This window comes from Gadus morhua, chromosome 14 (assembly GCF_902167405.1).
Source record: "Gadus morhua chromosome 14, gadMor3.0, whole genome shotgun sequence".
In the NCBI taxonomy this organism is placed as follows: domain Eukaryota; kingdom Metazoa; phylum Chordata; class Actinopteri; order Gadiformes; family Gadidae; genus Gadus; species Gadus morhua.
This window is the reverse complement of record NC_044061.1, coordinates 15,260,400-15,284,560: the sequence shown is the minus strand read 5'-3', so window position 1 is coordinate 15,284,560 and position 24,161 is coordinate 15,260,400. Positions and strand designations below refer to the sequence as shown.

The window sequence follows — 24,161 nt, the reverse complement described above, 5'->3', positions numbered from 1 at the left end:
ACTCTCTCTCTCTCTTATCCCCTTGATGAATGCACAAAGATCTGCTGACTCACGAGGGCCATAAAATGTCAGTCAGCAGTCTGCAGAAATATATCAGAAAGAAGAGGCGGGTAACCATCGCCATGGTCTATCGAAATTTGCCTCATCTGACGCAGACGATCATCACTCAGCAAGAACACGTCCTAAAGTATCAATAGAGGATTATCATTTTGAGGCTAAAGAGGAAATATTCAATCTGTGTATATTCTGCCCGCTTTGCTACTAAACTCTATGCGCACCTCTCCTTTAAACAAGCTATTTATATGGATTTCTCGTCCGCATTGTGTTGAGGTTGTCGTGTGCTTCATGGCACACGTGCGCGTATTATTGGCGCGGTAACAACTCTCTCTTGCCTGTCAGCTCAACCGGAGCAGGGCTGTTTTAGTGTATGTGTGAGTTTATTCTTTCAACAGATCCTCTGCAGAGTAACAGAATGCTTTCCGCTGACATGGGTTTATGTGGCAGCGTGTTAGCAACTGGTGTGTGTGTTTGTGTGTGTGCGTGTGTGTGTGTGCAAGTATGCAAGTGTATGTGTGAGTTTGTGTGTGTGTGTGTGGCGTATGTGTGTGTGTGTGTGTGTGTGTATGTATGCTCTGTGTGTGTGCATGTGCGTGTCTGTGTCTGTGTGTATGTGTGTGGTGTCTGTGTGTATGTGTGTGTGTGTTTCTGTCTTATGGTGTCTGCGTATATCCGTGCGTTTGTGCGTATATTTGTGTGTTTGTATCTGTGTAACTGGGGAACTTTGGGATATTGTGCAATAACCAGAAATAAGCTTCTTTGTTCTATTGTTCTATATTTTAATGCTGATAATCAGTTCTGAGCACAGATGAGGTTGACTTATTATACATACAATTAGTTATCCAGCATAAGGACGTACTAGGTGAGAATACCAATTGTGAATCACATAAGAAATCCATAAAAAATGTCATCAAAAGGTATTAGATTGGAAATTGGGTGCTTAATGTTAAAAAAAATGTGTCTCTTCTGTTAACAGGTAATCAGTACATAATAAATGCATTATAATTGTATGTGTTTGTGTGTGAGTATGTGTGTGCGTGTGTGTGTGTGTGTGTGTGTGTGTGTGTGTGTGTGTGTGTGTGTGTGTGTGTGTGTGTGTGTGTGTGTGCGTGTGTGTGTGTGTGTGTGTGTGTGTGAATGTGGGTGACTCTTGTGCATCCCATCTTTGTATCTTCAATGTATTCCAGTGTTAACAGCAACACGACTAGAAAATAAAAGTACATCAGCTGCGAATACGATCCCTTTTCAGCAACCCTCCCCATCGATAAAACTCTTCAAAGTCTGATCTGTGAAAGCAGGAGGGTGTACTGCATTGCATGGGATCAGAGCCGGCTGCTTACACACTCAGCAAAGCCACGTCCTTACCAGTGCTGCGTTGTAATTGCTTTATCCAAGACAAGTAATAGGCTGAGGGCATGTGAGACAGAGGAATCCCTTTGGAAATAGTCTTATGAAATTAAATCTCGCTTTTCAATTTACACTCCCTTAAGAGTTTGCCAATTAAACGGGCCGAACCCCAAAAGGAGCTAATGAATGAACGTGCAGCACTTTAAAAGGAATCTAAACCGTCCTCTCCACCAAGGGAGCAGATCCACTTTATGTGCGACCTTCCCTAAACCTTGTGTGATACACTCAAACAAACCAGGCCACTATCCATGTTTGTTTCACTGTTTGGCGTCTGTTGACACAGACTCACAGTCCCTTACACTTGCTTGCTTGTTCACCAATGCAGGAGCTGAATTATGTTACTAAAGCGCTACGTGATGTTCCTGCCTGAAGGCTAACTTGCAAGCACTCAATGTCCGTCAGAAATTACCTGGATAAGAGATGCTTTTACAATAATCCTAGCTCAACACCTGATTCTCCATCTCTGGGTTTTCTCTGCTTATTAATGTCTGATTGCCTTTCATAAATGAGTCGTGACAATTACATTTAATCCTCCGCCTAAAGCTAACACCATCAACCCTTAGCCTAGACTTACCCGGTTGCCGTTATTCACAGCTGAAGAGCAGCAACATACATTTATTTAATATCTACAGCAGTCAATCCTGCCCACCCAGAGGATTGGGCAGCTTTTCCAATAAATCAAGATGACTCCCTTTCCCTCTCTCTCCTTCTTCTATTCTCTCTCTCTCTCTCTCTCTCTCTCTCTCTCTCTCTCTCTCTCTCTCTCTCTCTCCCCTGCCCTCCCCTGGGTTCTCTCGGGGCTCTGCATAAATAGGGAGAACCACAGCAGAACCTTCCTGCCAGCATGATGTCTCCGCTGACACCCCTCTCAGGTCCGGAGCTCTCTCCCTGGCGACCCCGCTGCGCCTCAGTGCCGCTCAGTGCCTCTATTAGTATGTGTCACAGACAACAGAGTAACCGCTCACTCTCCCCTCAGCCACTGCCTGGGCCGAAACCAGGACCGTCCGTCTGGGCCTGGCTGGGCCCAGATATGACCTGACTCGGTTAACTCTCTCTCTATGTCCCCCTCTCTCTCTCTCTCTCTCTCTCTCTCTCTCTCTCTCTCTCTCTCTCTCTCTCTCTCTCTCTCTCTCTCTCTCTCTCTCTCTCTCTCTCTCTCTCTCTCTCTCTCTCTCTCTCTCTCTCTCTCTCTCTCTCTAGACATAGATATATCGAGTGAGAGATAAACAGAGAGACAGACAGACAGATGGACAGATAGATAGTTAAATAATTAAACAATCATAGACGTAATGCCTCCTATGATGAGCACTTATTGTTGGATGGATTTGACATCGAATTCTACAATAACTTTTGAAACGACTGGTGTCTGATCTGAATTCCAAGTTGTGGTGAATCTGATGGAGCCTTGGCAGAGCCTACGCTGCCTCGAACCAAACTGAGTGGTGGTTGCGGCAGTATTTACACAGGCAACCATTGAACAAAGAACCGTGGAGTGGGTTTGGGTTTGTTGATGGATCGCGTTTGGGTAAAGAAATACAGCAAGAGAGAGAGATAGACACCCATAGAGAGAGTCAGGGGAGAGAGGGAGGAAGCTAGACAGAAAAATGAGAAAGAGGAAGAGTGGGGAAGAGGAGGATAGATGGGGGACAGGGGGAGGGGTAAAATGGAGTAGGAGGACATGGGAGCGAAGGAGAGAGATAAGGTGTGGTGATATAGAGATGGGTTCAGAGGGTTCCCTGCAGCTCCTGTTCTAGAGTGTTATCAGCTGATCTGGGGGCAGGGGGTGGAGGAGGAGAGGAGACAACATCAACAGTCTTTTTTCACTCCGACTGCCCTTAAGAATAACAAGAGCGACAGAAGCATTTTCTGCTGAGGCAAATATATATCTATGTATATAAATATAGAGAGAGAGAGAACATAAGTATATAAAATATATAACTATATCTATATATGAATAAAATATATATATGCTGCAGCAGAAAAAGCATATACTATATATGTAAATATAGTTGAAAGCAACAATGAAGGGTCCTACAGTATGACGAGTATGGTGACCTAATGAATGTATACATTATTTGATTTCATTCAATGGCTCACAGTATGGCTGGTCGAGGTCGGACTCGGACCAGCGACCCCATGTTCATGAGGCCAACCCCAATCCACTACAATACTTGCTATGTAGGGCAGATTGACAAATTACACTATATTTTGAGAAGGAACAGTCTTCCATACGTGGCAGATATTGGGAGCTTAGAAGGTATAGTAAAATGGCATTTGCATGCCTTATAAACTGGTTTATTCGTATTAAACATCAAAATAACCGCCAGCCATGTTTCTAAATTATACTTGTTCAAATCCACCATCAAAACTGACTTTTGAGAAATTATGTGTGTACCACTTTCAAGACTCGGCCTGCATTGGAGAAAGGCCTCAGTTTGGCCATGCGAACTTCAAACAAATAAAATAACCTTGATAATACTCAAGAATACAATAGGGTTCATGCGTTTTTCGAAGGAGCCCTAAAAATGTGTAAATATATTTATATCCAGTGTAAAAAGAGGTGTGTGTGTACACTATTTAATCTGTAGAGACTGAATGGATCGACAGTGTTGGTGTACAGTTATATACTTGGTTGGTTAGCTGTTGGATTGCTAAGATGATTATTTAGCCTAAACTTTATCAGGACCAAGTTTCGTAGATGAGATACCAGAGAAAATCTTCTCTTACGTTGGACGCCTGTAGGACTATTTTCTAAGGGAAGGAGTGGAACTTTTAAAAGGCCTAAGCTGAAAGAAAAGAACATTGTGTGAATCTTTTGATGTACACACTGTGTGTTGTGGCCACAATGTAAACTCTATGGATACCCTTTTATCTATGTGCGCTGCAAACCGGATTCGGTGGCGCTGGTGTGTGTTAGCGGTTGTCAAGGTCGTGGTTATCATTTTGTGTGATAGGCAGAAGCTCGCTGGGAATATGAAATTAATTCCAGTGTTCGCTTGCAGTGCTCGGCAACTGGCCCCTAGCAGGGATCCCTCCGGGTGCCACTATCTCGTCCGATGAAAAAGAAAAAACAGCCGCCTCGCCATCGCAACCATTTAGCTCAGCTAGCAAAGGAATATGAAGTTTCTTCTATTTTTATTCAAGAAATACAAAATGGGTTACACATTGCAAGTATTTCAGGACAAAAAACGTTGAATTAGAGTGCAACCGTTTGAGACAATAGCTATTTGTGTTATGTACAACACAATCGAAAGTACCAGCACCAACACATCTTGAAAAATCACCAGCATACAGTATTTTGTCCATATATCCCAGGTCTATTGAAAGGTCTGGCAATATTCTTCATTGTTTAGCCCGTTCCGATCCACTTTCTAATACGTTTATTTCCTGAGACAGCAGGAACTCCGAGATACATAAACTTATGGACCAGGATTAGCTGTCTCGATTAGACTCGGTTCCTATGGGTTGAGGTCTTGACCCCTTTAATCAAACGGCACTTCACTCAGCAGCTACAACACTGTCCAATAACCAAACCCTTTTTCACTCTTTCTGTTGAACAGATGTATCCTGATAGGGTCTGCACTTTAGGCTGGAAATGGAGCATGGCTTTTCTGTTTTTCGTCACTTTAATGTAATTTCAGGGGGGGCATTTTTACCTAATCCGTGTCTCAATTAGATGTCAGGAAAGGGCTAGCTTATAGTGAAAAATAATACCCAGTTGAGTAATAACAACTTGCACCTCTTTTACTCTAATAGTGACATCATGTTAAAACTTGGTTCAAAACGTGAGGCTTACGATTTTTAAAGATCCACCTCACCAAAAGATCAGGGGAGTGGATCACCTAGGCAGCATGTTTTTTGCCGCAAGTTAAGGCACCTTCAGCGATGACGTTCAATGCTGCATCAACACGGTTTGACCTCATGCCATGATCCCCAACATAAACTTTCCTTCCTGGGTTACATAAACCTGAAGTCTCCCCAGCTGCCCCTTCAGTTGATACCAGCAACACCTACATGATCCCACAGAGAACTCTTCCCAGTTTTTTATCGGGGATCCCCTTCTCCTTTTTTCCTTCTCCTCCTCCTCCTCCTCCTCCTTTGGTCAAGCATCCCAAGTCACCTAGTGTGTACCTCAGACTGATCCATCTTTTCGCCGACTCTTTGGCTGATTGTCCCTACTTTTACGAGCATTGGCTAGCTAATCACTACTATTACTACTACACAGAGGTTTGTTGAAAGGACTCAATGAAGGTCGGCTTCTGTCTGATCTATGAATGTATGAAAGGAATATGTCTGCATATTGATAGCAAGGTTGCTGCATAGACTCAAACTCTTTGAGTCGAAAGCTGCCTTTTATAAACCACGAAATTGAGGTCCAAATGCCTCCAGCTAACAAGCAGATCCCATCCTCAAAGCCTATTCAGATGATAAATATGAGGGAGATATATTATAGTATACTCTGTATTATAAAATGTATACTAGAATAAATAATAGCATATATACAATATATTTCACTATGTGATACATTTTATATTAAAGACAGATGATTTTCTATGCCATTACTCACTGGTTTTACTTTAGAATGTCTAAAGAACATAATATGGTAATGGGTTTAGTTTAAAAGAAATTCCACAATCACTTTTATCTTCTCTTAAAACACTTTTTAACTTTTTTTTTTAAGATTTATTTTTGTATTTTCTTAATGCTTTATTATAGAGTGAGATAGAGAGGAAGGTATGGGAGGACATGTAGCAAATGACCACGTGCAGGACTCTAACCCGCGTCGCTGGGTTTAGGACTGAGCCTATATGGTACGCACTCTGCCCGGTGAGCCCCCTCTTAAAACAGTTTACTGGCATAAAGTTTACAATTGATCACATGCGGTTGCAGATTATTGCCTGAAAGGGATCCAAGGTGATTCTCTGTGGACACATCTCATCTGATCTCGACCTGAGTGTCTCAGGCCCCGTCCACACTGAATTTTTTGGTGAAACCGCATAAGTCTTGTACTTTTGGGCCGACTGTCCGGACGGATCCGGCGGATCCGGTGCCCGAAAACGCACTTTTCTGAAACCAGGTCCCAGGGTGGTTCAAATAAAAACAGACCTCTGCGGCTTCCTGTTTGGATTCGTGTGGACGCCTGAAACGCAAATGATGACGTCATCGCCCCCCCACCAGCTTAGAGACGTTAGTTTTATTAATTTTTTTGTATTATTTTTATAGCTTTAAATACAGCCCCTTGGTAAAGTGAATTACTAACTGAGCATTAAAAAGTATTTCTGCCCAATTTAAAAGGTTTAATCTCCTCCTCGATTTAATGTTTGTATACAGCGCGCAAGCTGGATGCGTGCAGGCTGGATGCCCTCCACTTTTTTTTGTGGAGAACCAGCGCCTTGAATATGTACTACAGCATTTCTCCAGCTCGATGCGTTTTTACAATGACTCCGTCTTTACGGAGATATTCCTGAAACGCATCAAAGAAAAACAGAGGGGAAAAGATAGTTTTCACCCGTGTGGACAGGACCTTAGTTTGTTGTTTATTGATTTTGGTTATTTCGCCCTGTGGTGTAATGTCAATAAAAGGATGAACGATATCATTTCTTACCCTCTTCGATGTTAAAGAGCCTCCATTTTACCACCAGCTGTGATGTTTATTAGCCGTTCCAAGCCATGTCAAAATGAACCCATTAGTGACATCACAAGTAGGAGTGTCCACCCAGATGTTTGATGGGTAAATATACCTACCAGCCTGTGGACTGGTCCAACTGGTAGGGCTGATCTACACAACCTACAACTGGGTGGAAACTCGCACTTGTAATGTCACTAATGGGTAGATTATGATATTGCTTGTAATGACTCATCAACGTGATACCTGGAGGTCAACAAGGGGTATAGTGAGAGGTGGTGAGGGTGGAACCAACTCACCAGAGAGCATGAGTCTTAACACCACCACGGCACCACCACCGCAGCGTTTATTCCCTGCACTGTTGAGCCTCTAAACCGAAGCCTGGCTGCGTTAACAACCAAGACGCCTCTGAAAAACAACCTTGGTGAAAACAAATATCTCTTTCTCCATTTTTCACTGTCCTGTGCTCTGTATTCTCCATCATTCTCCCTCGCTGCGGCTATCGCCCTTGTTCCCCCCCTCTCTCCATCTCTCTCTCAAACTCTCTCTCTCTAACTCCCTCACAATATCTCCCCCAGTGTTCTATCTATCTGCTTATTGCTTTCTCTCTCTCTTACACGCTCTCTCTCTCCCCTCTCCCTCCCCCTGCAGCCTAGTGTCTGAGTGGCGTGCCCGTGTGGTGTTGGGCGGTGATTGGAATGGTTGCGAAGGAAGATGGGGGGGGGGGAGGAGCCATCGCTATCACCTGACACCCAGACCCGCGGGGGAGGGGAGCAGCAGGATAATGGACTCCTGGGGAAATGGACGTATTTCTAAAGGAGTAAGAAGAAGATGAGTTTTCTCCCTTGACTTCTGCTCCTCCTCCAGTCTCTCCTCTCACTCTTTATCTCCCCCCTCAATCCTCTCTCTCTCTCTCTCTCTCTCTCTCTCTCTCTCTCTCTCTCTCTCTCTCTCTCTCTCTCTCTCTCTCTCTCTCTCTCTCTCTCTCTCTCTCTCTCTCTCTCTCTCTCTCTCTCTCTCTCTCTCTCTCTCTCTCTCTCTCTCTCTCTCTCTCTCTCTCTCTGCCCAGCGGTTCAATTTCCACATTCAAATGTAGCCATTTAATTAGTGTGAAGAGCTGCTCCGCTATCAGAGACGAGGACGGCCTGGTCTGACACTCCTATCTCGGAAGTCGAAAGGAATAAGAAAGAAAAAGAAAAAAGCAGTTAATCTTTTATACAGACTTGCAATAATATAGATATTTTTGTACTTTTACGTTGCAAATCAATTCCATGTTTTTCTTTTGAAGACATTACGGCAAAGTCAACAGTCAGGAAGGGCAGGTAAACGGGACGATTAAGGCGAACAAAAATAGGCTGTGGTTAACCATGTTATAGTCTGTATTGTACGTTAGTAAAAATGCACTTTGGTTCTACAGTTTAACAGCTTTATGATCAAAGAAAAGAAAAAGTGCATTAACTTCTGATACATGTATATAGTCATCTTATCATAGAACTTGAAATACAGTTAAATTAATAGTTTTATATAAAATATACATTTTCCATCGCCCTGTGCTTGCTGGTCGACTGTGGGCCATGACTTCAACTGGTACAACGCATCAATGCCAGCGCGCTCCAAAACATTGTTCATGGAGATGTTCCCATCGCGTCGGTGTCGCAACATACAACTTGCTGTTGCAACATAAGTTATATCCCCTCCCCTGCCCTGTTGTGCCCCCCTTTGTGCTGCAATCCTGGGGATTCACTGTGATTGGTCCTAGTTTCATTCGGGCGTGTCGAGTCATTAAACGGGAGCTTTTGTCATGTTTCAAACTCAGGGTGTCTGTTTGAACACCAGCAGGATGTGTAGACCAGTCAATATGAGAGCCAGGACAGGCGCACTCCGTCCTGCATGGGTGCTGGTACCGCTGCTCTCCGGGCCATGGTCCTTGCTGTCTGGTTGGGGGACACCCCGCAGGGTGCTGTCCACGTCTGGAGCCACTGAGGAGGGAGCACGTAGTAGGTGTTAGAGCTTAATAGGGACATCTTAAATACAGGGATAGACCGTCCATCGAGTGTGTGCAAAACCAAACCTAACACAGATACACACACAGACACATAATGGGCAGACTAATGCGCGTCCCATAGAAGGGATTTCGAAAAACACAATTCAAAGCTTTGAAATAAGTCTAGACAACAAACAGAAAATTAACCTTCAAGTTCTTGTTTCTAGCTAAAGTTTTGCTGAAGTAATTTCTGCAAGTATGCCAGTTGCTGAACACCTTTTACCTGAATCAATGAAACATAAAACGTGTTCTGCGAGTTATAGTTAGTTATCCTGTTCCACAGACTTCGCCTTCATCAGATGGAAAATTAAAATTGCTGTTGAATTAATTTTTATGATTGATAATTGAGCACTTATAACTCCAACCAGAGCTTTATATGGAATTTGTTATGACCTTATTCCTGAAAGGAACATTTTAGGATTGTTCAACCTTGACCCTTTATTCCAAGTTTTAAGTGACTAATGTGGACAGACCAAAAAAATAGAAAAGAATGTGCTTTAGTCACTAATACCCAAAATGATGGGAAAATAGGCTTCAGGTTGTAATACAACAAAGTAATCCTTTAACGACTGATTGATAGTTTTCAATAGAATACAATCAATAGGATAGAATAGGATATCATTATTATCATTATTATTATTTGAATCAACATTCATTGTTCAGTTTTATAAAATGCAACATCACACATAAACAAAACAACATGAATGTATTTGACTTATAGGCAAGATTTTCGTCATAGATTTGTAGCTTTTAACCTGGCTTGCACTGATGTCTTCCTTATACATCGGGTATGTGACTGTGGCCTGAAGTTAGTTGTATATTGATCACTGCACGAGAGGTCCAAACACAGCCATTTGGAGAGAGCACACTATCTCGCTACAGGGTACCCTCAGAGCAGGGCTCTCTCGCTCTCTCACTCACTCACTCACTCACTCTCACACACACTCACACACACACACACACGTACACACACACACACACGTACACACACACACACAAATCAATTCACCTCACATAACTTCTAGGGCCCTCCAGCCGTCCAACACTAAAACGAGTCTCCTAGCAACTTGTTAATGGAGAAGCACTTTAAATGTAGCGCCAGCTTCTTAAGTACAGTAATAATGTCACACCGGCGTGCCATTAAAATTAATTACGCAAAGAAAATGGATTCCTCTAAAGTTAGAGGGACTCATCTAATATTTTAGAGCTAACTAATAGCAAACCACTCAATTCCTCGGTACCTTAGGGTCACACCAGATTAAAAGTTATACTACTATAAGAACCAGAGAATACATTGTGTTAAATCGTGGAAAAAAATCCAAAATCCATCCATCAATAAATTACCAGAAAGATATATCCACATACATCAAATTAATGCTGCATTTCACAAAATGTTCATCAAATTGAACTAGAGTGCAGAATATGATATGTTAAATCTGTAAAAATCTATCAATCATTCATATCATTCATTGTGCAGAATTTATATCAGACAAAAAAGAATTCTGATTGTTGCTTAAAAAATAAGTTTCACTGCCATGTTATGGATGTTTCAGTTCTTGGTGAATACCTAGTCCGACCCAATGCGTTGCCTTCAACAGTCTTGCTCCCTCTCATCCGTTTGCCAACAGCTTTGTGTAAGCAGCCAGCCTTCGGTCCATTGAGCTTACCATTCCGCCATTCAACCAATCTGCCCAATCACAGCTCAGGCTGCAACCAATTGTCCTGCCCAAATTGTTTGCACCTTCCTCGATACGCTCTTGTAAAAAAAAAAAACATTGCCCACTATTGGACACTTTGGCATGAGCTGAGAGCATTAGCTCTTTGGCAGGACAGTGTAACAAAAAATAAAACTATGAAGCAAGTAGAAGCTGTCTTTAAGCCACTTTACTTAATCCCAGAGCATTTACAAAACTTCAGCTCGGTAAACTCAGATTCATGGATGAAGTTGATATTTGTGTTGCCTTTTCATTTGGTTAGGGTTCATACTGGACAGAATTTAATAACGCTTCCTAGTTACAATAATAATGGAGCAACATCAACTTTTTGCAGTCCTAGGTTATTTAAATTCCCTTCGGTGTTATGCATTTTAAAATAACCCCATATCCACCATTCGGTCACTGAATAATTAGCCTGGGTTTTTGTGAGTTACCACAAGCAATTGCATTATATAGTTGTCCAAACAAATGTCGATGAGTGCTTTCACCTCCTGAATACACCATGTCTGGCTGCGACACTTTTGAAAGTTCACGTATACCTGACGGAATAGTGTTATTTCCAGTTTCCAGCATAAGTGTACGTTCAAACCATAATGTAAAGTATTTGTCACCCTGTACTCAGTGGGATGACATTAACATCTTCAGCAAACCAATCCAGGAGCGCACCTGGAAGAAGACCATGGTCTCCGTTTTCAGTTCGACTGGAGTTTGCTTGTTTGGTCCACACCAGTTTGAATGAGCATTCACATCACCACCCCAATCTAACAGTATTATGGAGGAAAAAGCTTTTGCACTGGTTGAAAAGTACCTATTACAAAAAAATATTGCAAAAAATTACGTCACAACACCTCCCTGTTTGTCAACGCATATCTGATGAATGACAATGTCTTACTTCCTTGATGTGGCTTTTATTCTGTAGATATGTAGATATTCACCTACAGTGGCACATTAACCTATGAGCATTATTATTTAATGTCATGGCACATAGGGCAGTCCCTGGAAAGAGAGATCCCTGCTGTTCTGCTTCTTCCTCTCCCCACTCCTCTTACTTTGACTTCTCTTTCTGCTCTGGGAGCAACATAGGGTTGCCAGGTGTCATTTCACAAACAAACAGCACCGAGACAAAGCGCCCCAGAACATCTTAACAAACATCTTTACACAATTCGTTTCTGGTTGGGGGGTCTGGCACACACACAGAGAGACAGAGAGAGAGAGAGAGAGAGAGAGAGAGAGAGAGAGAGAGAGAGAGAGAGAGAGAGAGAGAGAGAGAGAGAGAGACAGAGACAGAGACAGAGACAGAGACAGAGACAGAGACAGAGAGAGAGAGAGAGAGAGAGAGAGAGAGAGAGAGAGAGAGAGGGAGGTATTCAATACGATTCACACAGAGTTGGAACAATGATGATCTATAACTTCCTAACTTCACCAGGAAGAGACATCTAGGAACAAGACAAGGAGGGGGAGGTGATTTAGAAGGAGGTAAAAGAGGGGGAGATAGAAGGTAAATTGTGACGGGGAGATGGTGGAGGAAGAAGAGAAGATGGAAGAATTAGGTGGAGGAGGAGGAGATGGGCGAACGGCACACCTGATTCATTAATTTGCTGTATTCACATGTTATTTATTCTAGATGTGTTCAGTGGTCTTACTGCATGACATCTAACAATATTAAGAGGAAAGCAGTTATTGGGAAAAAAATCCTCATACCGGCATTTATCATTTATATTGACTATTATTATTATTCTGCATTCTACTATTACTATCTAAATTCCTTCCAATATTGTAATTGAGAGAATGTGTTTGGAGCCAAATGCTCGCTTTATTTTTTTGGTGAAAAGCAATTGGGTTCTGTGAGAGCCACATCACTAGGAGAGGCCAGAAGAGGCAGAAGAAGAGTAGAAGATCAGGAAGCGCATACAGAGGAGGAGGAGCAGCAGGAGGAGGAAGAGGAGCTGCTGAAGCTGGAAGAACTATAGGAGGTGTCTGAGATCTCAATAGGGGAACCAGGATGGAGCTGTTAGTGGTATCTAGTCCTCCACCAGAAGATTTTAATAAACGCTCCATTTAGAAGCGTGTCATAAACTTCATTCAGACGAAAGTCCAACCGTTAGCACCGTTTGTTCTGTGGTTAATTAATAAATGCTTTTAATGCACCATGCATCACTCTTTTCTTTCGTTTCCTGGCATTGGTAATTATATAAAATAAAAAATGTTTTTTGCTGCTAAGCACATTACTAAATTATTATATTCAATATAAAACTAAATGAAAAAAAAGTCTGTATTTTCTCTTTGTGAATATCAGATTGAAGCTAGTAAAAAGCATATTATAAACATAAAGGAAAGTGTTATACAAAGGTGTTTTACCCACTTAAACCATTATTCATAATTTCTAATAAAAGGTTGCTTTAGTATGTTTTAAAGGGCTCATTTGGTGGTATTGTATGCTAATTCTGAAGCTTTATCATAAAATTAAAAAAATACCCACCAACAGAAGGTAAAAATGTAAATTTGACAAATGTTTATGCTGCTTTTCTCAGGGTGTTTTTACCATGAATAAGAATTGTTAAGCAGCCTTAATCCATGTAGTCTTTTGTCTGTTTTCATTAATTCTCCTCACAAGAAGCTGAATTGGAACACATATAGTATTCTACAAGCTGGGTGGAGGCACAGAGATGCATTCATACTGCCTTTGTTCCACAGAGCCTTTTACATTTGCTTTGCAGCACATACACGTTTTCATATGTTCTACACGTCAAAGACATTTCCAACCAAGCAAGACGAGGGCAGGGTAACCAGCAGTTAAGGATAGCTCCTTAATCTGAGTCAATTCTGCAGTCACTTGTTCACCCTCAGTCATTTGTTTTCTCATTCTTCACTTCCTTTCATATCAATCAAGGGTATTACTTAATGGATAACATGCACACACACAAACACAAAAAAACACACACGCACACACACACGCACGCACACACAATCACCATCTACTTTTCAATCCAATGTTGTACATGTCAATACAATATCAACAGTACATTTTCGCCCTCTCTAGAGATAGCAATCTAGCGCTAGAATTCTTGAACACACTGTTGAGTGGTATGCTGCCATCATTTAAGCAATATCACACGAGAGGGAGTGCTGTTGTACTGAATATCAGCATGGCTATGATTCTGTCCTAGGTACGAGGATGTAGGCAGAGTGCCGAAAATGATCAAAGCTGTCCTGATATTCAGATATTATAGATCTCAATCTACTGTGACTTTTCTCACTACCACTACCCCAATATAAATAGGTAAAAAAATAAATAAACTAACCCTGTAATTCTGGCTTTTCAATGGCCAATTGTTGTTATTGAACTAGTTGCTTTTTTTTTCTTCAATTTGGATTGTATGCTTTAATTGTCCTAAACCTTCATTTGTAAGTAATTTTGGGTTAAAAGCATCTGCAAAATGACAAAATCTAAAATGTTAATGCCATTCCCTCCTTCCTCCTTCCATTGGATTTGGTAAGCCTGCATGCCTATAACAACCATGGACCTATAAAGAAAAGGACAGAGGATTAAAACATGGCGCTCATTCATTCCTATGAAAACTGCTCAATGGCACAAGGCAACATCAAGGAGAGACTTGCTTCCGCATCATGGGAGCCTAGCCACGCCCTAGGGCATGACGTTCTGGATGTAGCAATATTCTCGTTCTCTAGCATTGTTAGCATCGTAGCATCATAAGCAAGAGGTCTGAGCGAGCTGCAGCATTGTTTACCGACCATGGAAGTATAAGTTACTAACCCCCCCAGTGATTCTCTATATGTGATCTTTAAATTACACACCTCCTGCCATTTAGGCAACAATTATTTAATAATTGTTGTTATTTATATTATTATTTTAGATTAGTTTGTCCCTTTTTGTTCTGATAAGGAAAAAAAACTTGTATTTCCAGAAATCATTATTACCACTCGTTTATTAATATCTTTTTCTGTAACTGGAATCAAATGACCAAATATATACACATAATGGTGAACCGCAATGATCGCAAGCAGAGGAACGTGTGTTATTAAGTGCACAGAGGAACCAGTCTACAAATCCCTCTCCGAATTTAAGTGATAAAAAGTCACCACAGTGTCTAAAAACCATCAACATCATTCATGTTAAGTAAAGAGAAAAACCTCGGACACGAGAAGTTAACGGAGCCGTGCACTGAGCCCTCTCGGATGCCGGTCTGAAACAAGTTTTGTTTTGCTACGACTCCTTTCAGCTCCCCACCCCTCCTTCTCCTGCAAAAATTAATACGGCTCCTAAAACGCTTGAGGTGGCGTTTTGAAAAGAGAAAACTTACATTTTATTAATACATGGTATAAAGATAATTATGAGCATTGGATTGATATCCAGACATTTTTTGCGGAGACACATTCCTGTTTCCCACTTGTATTGGAGTGAACGGGGATATCTACTTCTGGGCCCCATGAATCAAAGGACCCGTCCACAGCCCGCTTAAACAGCTGCAATACCAGGCTTGGCCGCTGAGCACTGGTGGATTGCGGAAGTATGCACTGCTCCTGGGGGCCTGATAACAACAGGTTGGTCAGCCCTTGCTAGCTTCCTTTGAACAATAGCGAAGGCTTGTGTTTGCTACACCCCCTTAACCGATATTATCCGGGAGGAGCTGAGAATCGAGGCAGGAACTTTTCCCTAAGTTGTACCCTGCAGGATGATGTTTTCAACCAGCTCAACCACAGGGCAGTGAGCTAGGAACTCCCTCCCAGTAAGGACATTGCCGACAATGAGGACATGATTCCCATGGCTCAGCATTGTTCCCCCATGTGGCCCATAGACAGCTACAAACCAACGGTCAGTATCTCAGCGCAAGCTGATTAGCCCACTGAACACAAATGAAGCTGGAATGGCTTGGAATGAATATAATAAGGTGGAACTAAACACAACATAATCTACACAATGCCAATTAGTACCAGCCAGGAGTTTAGCTCTAGTTGTAGTGCTTGAATGCTTCTGAAGACATGAGGGTCAAGATCATAGATTTTATGATGTATGACACACATCTTAGGCCAGCATTGTAATATGGCAACAACAGCTTGCCATTTCATGGGTTGATGAAACCTGAGACATTATGCCAACCATCTTCTATTTCATTCTAATCACAGAAGTCGGCTGGCAGGAAATCTATAATATCAGTGTGATTCACCCAGTTCATTAGCTGCCACTTGACTTGAGATATTAGAGACATGTTGCAACATTTTCCTCACCCTCACACAATTATTCACAGTGAGCTTTTCATAGCTGCACGATCAACTAAGGAGGTAAATACCTTGCTAGGCTTCATCTTTATTGAGTTTTATTTCCCAAATAACATGAGTCATAGGATGGTTCAAGCCAGTAGATTGAAGGACTCAAAGTCCTGTGTCTTTATCTTTGAGTCCAGCTGTCTGTGACAACAAATCTTAAAATCCAGGATAGGACTTCCACAGCAGTAAACAACTCAGAGTTGAATTCATTTCATAAATGTCTCCGATGTACACTGCCTTTCACTGAACCTAAACTATCTTCTCCCTCTATTGTCTATGCATCATTCACATACTCGTGTGTGTGACAATGGGTCACACACAACCAGCAGTACCAAGAATGATACGAAAGCGTTGGCCTTGTTCAACCATTCTCCTGCTTATGTGTCTGACATACTATGATGATGATGATGCACTACGCTGGTTCATTCCTAGCCTTGTGTTAAACAACGAGCCAAGCTCTAGCACACGCAATGATTCATTTGAGCTTGATGAAAGTGTATAGGAGAGTAACTTGTTCAATGCCAGACCTACAGAAGATGCAGATTGTGGTTGCGAGAGAAGGGGAGATGCAATTTGTTAATCCCTGTGGGAGATTATTTCTCTCATTGAACCCAATCCTAACCTTTTGGGAGGCCACACATGTGCTGCCCATGAACCAACTGCAGTTGTAGTGCCGATGCCTCTGTTAAGTGTTATCTTCCATGTTTTGGACATGGTTGTCAAAAACGAGGGTGAAGCAGATTGCACAGGAGTCTTATGTTGCAGTTGCTGGAGGGGGTGGAGGGGGAGGATGTTTTCACAGGCATGGATTATTCAGACCCCTCTCCATAGGGGGCACTTCCTCAGAGAGAGCCGGAGGTTACCACCCAGGGCTTCCGGGGGAGGCGAGAACCCTACGCAAAACTCAAAAATCTTGTGGTGGACATCATTATTAATTCTAGCCGCAGGAGAGTAAGAAAAAGGTTGTGTTTTTACCACTAAAGGGTCTAGATTGGGACTTCAAATGAATGTAGATGGATTACTAACGCTTAAAAACATACAGTGCCAACCGAGATTTGAACTCAGGAGTAGATATTTTTGGATGTTTTATTTTGGTGGACCCCAGGAGCCAGACATCTTTCTTGGAATTCAAGAAACTTTGCTCAGGAACTCAGGGATCCGCAGAAGGGGTTTGTTTTGGGGGGATAGGAGATTGATTCTGATAGTGGACACTGAGAACCTTGTCACTCTAGTGAGCTCTTTCATAAATTACACAACAGCGCACATTTGTTGCTAGGTTGTGTTTAGTGCATCACAGAGTAAGTCTGCATGTTGACCTATTCTTTATTTGGATGACACAAACATGTCCTGGGAGCTGCCTCAGGAGGTGACACATCATCATGAAGGTGAATGGGCTTTTGAAGATATTGGATTACACTTGGTTTCACAATTACCTTCAGAAACACTCAGTGTGAAAGGACGCCAAGGTCTCTAGTGATTACGACAATGAGAAGTACAAAGAAAGTGCAGTTTCTTGTCCACTACCGTCTTGGTCTCCACCAAAACACCTCCATCCCTGTACAATCTCATGCTGCTTCTCTCTGGCATATACATTTCTGTCAGCCACCCAAACGGTCTGGCAGCAACGCAACGTGTCCTTTGCACGGACGGTGCTCAGACGGTTTGTGTGTCATTGTGTAGAAATCTGTGGTCACTCTGGTCAGTGTAAAACCGAAATGCCACAAGCAAACCCTGTCTCCGAAATCTCAGGTTTTTGTCTCATGAAAACATTGCAAAATGACGGCTAGGAAAGACAGCTGTCCTCTCCGTCTAATACTGTCCACAACAGCACAATATATTTTTTTAATAAGTAATTAAGAAAGTTTGATTATTCACCTTTCCCAAACAGGTGACACAGAGTGCTTTAAAACAGTCATATAATAAGATAATAAAGACACAGATACATAAAAATACAAGGCAGAAACCAACACAGTGCATACAAAATAGTGTCTTTAAGCGAAATAACCAGAAGTGGAAAAAACATGACTTCAGGGCCTTTCCTCACCTTAAATGTCATTCCAAGAGAACAACTGGCTGCTGAACTCCTATTGACCATTGATATCTCCAGCAGACAAAACATGCAAATCTTCTGCAGACATCTTTGGGATATCTTATATCACTACCACACAGACGACATGCACAGCTTGTGTACAGACATACATTTTTTTGGAGGCTACACCTAAATAAGGCTACACCTAAATAAGGGTGAAGACTACATCCTAAAGAAGGGTGGAGACTAGACTCTACAGGTATGTGGAGAATACACCCTACAGGAGGGTAGGGACTACTCCCTACAGGGGGTGACGGCTACAACCGACAGGAGGTGGACACTACACGCTACAGGAGGGTGGAGACTACAGCCTACAGGGACGTGGAGACTACTCTCTACAGGGACGGGGAGACTACACCCTACAGGGACGGGGAGACTACACCCTACAGCAGGGGTTCTCAATGTTTTGACAACTGAGGGCCAATTTAGGAACCCAAAATTTGACAGAGGGCCGCCAAAGGAAAAAAAAAATTGGCAGGAAACGCCGTCAGCATCCCAGTGGTCAAAAAAAACATTGCACCGTGGACCTCCAGGTGTGAGGGCAAGTGAGGTCTAAACCACGAAACTGAGGTTCAGCCTTTCAAAGTAATGTACTGTCGGATTAAAACTAACAAATGTAAAAGGATTTAATTGAAAGCTAGAGAGAGTCGACTTTTCTCTTTGTATTTATTTATATTTGTTTAAATTAATATTTAAACATAATTATGTATGTCATTGCGGGCCGCCAGGAATGATTCCGCAGGCCGCCATTGGCCCGCGGGCCGCACTTTGAGAACCAATGCCCTACAGGGACGGGGAGAGTACACCATACAGGCACGTGGAGACTACAGCTTACAGGGCATTACACAAGAATAAGAAGCTGCATGCGCACACACAGACAAAAAGATTCTCTCCCTCTCTCCCTCTCTTCTCCCTCCTCTCTCCCTCCCCCTCTCTGGTTCTCGCCCTCTTTCTCTCTCTGTCTAACACACACACACTTCCTCGCTTTCAGGGACACAAATACACACAGACACACTCACACACACTCACACCACACACACATATAAACAAACAGATAATTTCACTCTCTTGCACACGGACACACATTCACTCTTGATCACACCCAAAGACCTCACATTCACACACATAGGATAATAATAAGACTGCCTCTTCTATTTGATCATAATCATGGCTCTAGCTGTTGTGAAAATGCTGCAGGTTCTGGAGAAAGTGAGTTTAGATCTACTGAGAATTGGCTCTATGGCAAATTCTCAGTATTTTCTCCCATGCTCTGTGTAATAAAGTATAAACAATCTGGAGATGTTGTCGGGTGGCACCATAAGGAGGTAACCAATCACTGGCCTGTTTTCCAAATAGGCATACATATAATATATATAAATACAGTGGCAGTGGCACAAGAGGCGGTGGTTTGATCCCTGGCTCCCCCGCGCTAAGTATTGAGGGGTCCCTGAGAAAGCTGTCTATCCCTCATCCCAAATACTCTCGACAAGCTGCCTGTTGCCTCGGACAGTTTACCCCGCACTCGGTGTATGAATGTGTGTATGTCTGACGACATGGGCTCTGGGCGAATAATGAAAACATTTATGTTTTCTACGCCACCCAAACATCTATGCTACTTTTCTTTGGCCTCAATGGAAAAAAATAGAATTACAATGGGGAACGTAATAATGTGATGGCGGATGTTATGGACATGGGTCTGCCGTGGTGAAACTAAAATGTTCGGAAGATGGAATACTAAAAGTGCATCTTAGCTTCTTACCGTGTTGTTTCAAAATAACAAATCAAATTTCCAAAGGTCAATTTCAATGATAGGATACAATATCAATACCGTAATATAGAATTATTAAAGGAATGGATGAGTGTTTCAACTGCCAAAAGATAGAGGTTCTGCATAAACATAGTAGTCAGTTCATTTTACATGTTGGATAAAAGTATAGGCAAAAGAAAATCAAAGGGAACCACCAGAAGAAAAACACCTCCCTTTCTTTATCTTCTCCCCAACTCCTCACTCCCTCCCTTCATAAGTCTCCCTTTCTCCATCCTTCTACCCCATTTACATACCTAATTGTTGCTCCTTCTGCACTCATCTCCTTTCCTTTCTCCCCTACCTCCCTCTTATCCCTCATCCACCCTAGCATTCTTTTCCCTCTATCTACCGTCTATCTCTCTTTATCACTCCATCTCTATAATACTCAATACTACAGTACTCTCTCCCTCTTGCAGAGCGACTTGCTTCCAACCTTGTTTATTTCGTCCATTCTCTCTCTCTCTCTCTCTCTCTCTCTCTCTCTCTCTCTGTCTGTCTCTCTCTATTTATCCCAGCAGATGGGCGCACATCATGTGTTTCCAGCTGCCTATGAGCAGTACTTACACATGTACCGCATCAGAACCCAGCAGCAGACTGAAACACAGTACACCGTTTTTCAGCTTGCACCATGTGTGTGGATATATTAATACAGTCACAGTGAACAAAGGCAATTCAATTCCTTCTTTTCCAATTTTATCTTCCGCATACATATTTAAATGCATAATTCACTGAAGCACCAGCACACAATCTCTGCAATTCCATCTTTGGATGCCCAGAGGTGTTTTGATTTATAGTCGTCTAGCTCCTTCAGCCCCCCCCCCCCCCCCCCCCCCCTTCCTCCCTCATCCTCCTCCGTCTCCTGCTCTAAACTGAACTGTCGTTCATATTGGCCATTAGATTGATGGCTCTTACACATTTTTCACGCTTTTTTATTGTCAAACCTTGTCCAAAATCTATTTCTCTATTTCAGATCCACTCAAGCTTGTGAAGAAGCCAGGGGCACAGAATAGGCTATCAAATAGTTCTTGCTTTTTTCCCCTTTTCCTTGTTATTGTCACTGAAACACTGGGATGTATCGACAAGTACTACTTGTTTACAATAGGAACATCGATTCAGTCTGATTTTATGAGTATTTAATCTTAAACTTTTCAACACAAAATACAAGTATGTGCTCTTAGTGATAAAAAAAGAATCAACCCAATCACACTGCAGAGATATGCGGGAGTTGTCGTGCTGTGAGAGTGTTTAGCAATAATATCGAACAACGGCCTGGGTCGAACCTCGAAATAGGCTTTGAGCCAGAAGCGAGACAGCCTGACACAGATTTGGGCATATTTGGGCCAGAAAAGCAACTTTCTTGTCTGTTCCCTGCGCTTAAATCATCTCATTCTGTGTATGTGGGCTAAGAGGAAGTGTTGGATAAAAAGATGCGGCTGTTATTTGACCATGGACATTAAGAATCTCAATCAATTTATTAAATCCTTTGTACGGTCATTTAATAAACTACTCTTTGTATGACAATGTTTCCTCTCTTCAGTGAAACGCTGTTAAAATGGTGCCCTGACGCTGCGCTAATATGATGTAGACGTTCAGGGTCATGATGAAGGTCTGTGAGGATTTAACCACGAGGGACACTCTTTAAATGCAGTGTTTTTGCTGGAGTTGTCTTAGTGGAGTTTGCACGCGGAGAGCAGAGGACAAGGAAGGACGTTGAGGAGGACAAAGGACAGGACAATAGCGACCATGGCTGATCCGAAGGAGCCACAGCTGGCGCGGCGCGCACCACAGAGGACAAAGGCAGGTCTGGGAAAATGGGTTCCTGTAGCCCCCAAATGAGTCGACGAAAAACAACGTTCGCCAAGGTTAGACAGAGAAGTGTTGGCCAAGTTCGCTTGTAAAGTCTCCAAGTGATTTACCCGGCTATTACAACAACAACAAAAACTCCCTCTTCACTGTTTGGAGTTCAGGACATTGAGGCGATGCCCCAAAGACTCTGAACATTTATCTCTCAACTGCACTTCTATGTGCAAACAAGAACAATCTAGATCTCCCCATCTTGAAACCATTAAACCCATGTTAGAGTAATGAGAGGTAATTCCACTAAAAATACATTGATATCAGTGTATGCTCACAGGCTTTTTTAATTATTCAAACAAAGAGACAGAAAAGGAATAAGTTAGTGATCTAAATCCAGTGTATTACAAGATGAATGCTGTAAACATATTACATGTCATGGGCTCAAGCTCTTAATGAAATAATGAAACGTCTTTCTCGGGCATCAAAGGTGGATGTGTTTTAACTACTAATTGGCATCAACAGCTCAGCAGCATGTACTAAACGTACATCTCTTTGCTCATTGAATTTGCATAATGTATTAAGGTTTTCAGTTTGCCTTCGCCTCTCCTATTAACCTTCCATTAACCTCCTGATTAACACTGGAGCAAGCCGTTGTTTTTCTCTGGAACGCTGTAGCCTGAGGCGGGGCCCAAACTCATCTGAACATCGGTGGGAATGCTCACGGGTGATTAGGCTGTGGATAGCTCAGCCCTTTTCCAGAAAACAGCCTCTTCATGTCTCGCAGGGAGGACAAGATTTCAGAGAAACAAGTATGCAACGTTGATACTGCGCTTATTCTCGCTAGACACAGAGAAGAATGGGCTGGGATTCAGGATTCAGAATTAGCGTGGCTGACCTCCGCTCATGTTGGCTATCAACAAAACATTACAATTCTTTTCATTATTTGATCATGGGCAATGTTATAAATATTTATTACATGGGTCTTCTCAATGCTGTCGAACGCTCCGTTCACTTGCATGGGCCCTTCACAACTTCCGGCGGTGAATTATATTTGATAATTCACCGTTGCTAAGTATAATTGACCGCTTTCAAGGAAAACAGAGGATTTTTTGTCTCTAATGACGTCTTTGGTATCACTCCGCAAGTAGTCCGATAACTTGTCTTCGGTTGCTAAGCGACTTCAACGTCTTTGGCGGACTATTTCTCTGCTGATCAACACTACGAACGCTGGTAACAAATAAAATGTAAAAAATTATTTTTTAGTTTTGGCTAGTAGCCGTGTAATAAGCAGGACAAGGTATAGAACGTTTGCAGTCATTATCGAAAATAAGCCCCTTCAGGGCAAAGCAATACACCTCCGCTGCGCGTTGGTGTCCTGTTCGCCCTGTCAGGGCTTATTTTCCCGATAATGACCGGCGTTCTATGCATTATCCCCTACATAATTTGGTATTAATTTTTACTATTTGTCTTCATGTCAATGCCAAACTATTTTAGAATTTTATTAGAATATATTTGTGTATAGGCCTATCATCGATGACTCTTAAGTATATATTTAACACATTATCATGCTTCAAAAGCCTCACAAGCAAGTGTTGAGAAGCCAAGCAGCAGCTTTGAAATAAGCTCAATAACAGCTGCATTCCTTCTCGGGCAGAAAACTCAACTCAACTTATTGTTAGACTTTTTTCAGTTGATGCATTTTTAAAGTGGCCCAGGGTGTGCTGGGCGCCAAGACGCAGGCGGTATTAAATAAACATACGGCCAGTGTGTGCTTTGACAAGTGCAGCAAAATGAAAGAGTTGAAAGGGTAGGGGACCGACAGGAGCCCCTCCCGCCCCCCTGGGTCATGGAGTCGTGGAATGATCCATCGGCCCTTTAACAGCAACATGCTTTATCCAATCGCCATGCAAGGCACAGCTGTGGGAAGTCAAAACAATACTAGGAGGACAATCCTCCCAAAGTCCGGCTTAGCGGCGGCGTGAAGTGTTCTTATATGGGGCTGGAGCTCCACTCAAACATGACTTCACACTAGGATTCAGGGCTCCACCGCAAAAAGGGGAATTTGAAAGAATACTTGGGGATTATTTTAACAGTTGTAATTGCTTGATTTTATCTTTCTTTTGAAAGCCGTAGAAAGGATGTTTGGATGTTAAATTGATGAATGGATGGATAAATTGATGGGTGGATAGATGGTATGTGGTGGGATGAATGGATAGATAAATGCACAGATGGATGCTATATGGAGGTATGAATGGATGGAATATGGAGGGATGAATTGTTGGATAAATGTACAGGTGGATGGTTTATGGAGGGATGAATGAATGGATGGATGA

General features: G+C 42.3%; 1 protein-coding gene across 2 annotated transcripts in view; it reads right to left on the bottom strand.

Annotated features, from left to right (window-relative positions):
- Window positions 1–8,290: 8,290 nt before the first annotated feature.
- Window positions 8,291–24,161, bottom strand: part of gpc5a (glypican 5a) — a 117,659-nt gene continuing 101,788 nt past the window's right edge. For both annotated transcript variants that reach the window (XM_030376937.1, XM_030376938.1), the window contains one exon: window positions 8,291–9,069. In XM_030376937.1, coding sequence (XP_030232797.1) covers window positions 8,903–9,069 — 167 coding nt within the window. In that variant the 3' untranslated portion in view covers window positions 8,291–8,902. The remainder of the gene's footprint in view (window positions 9,070–24,161) is intronic.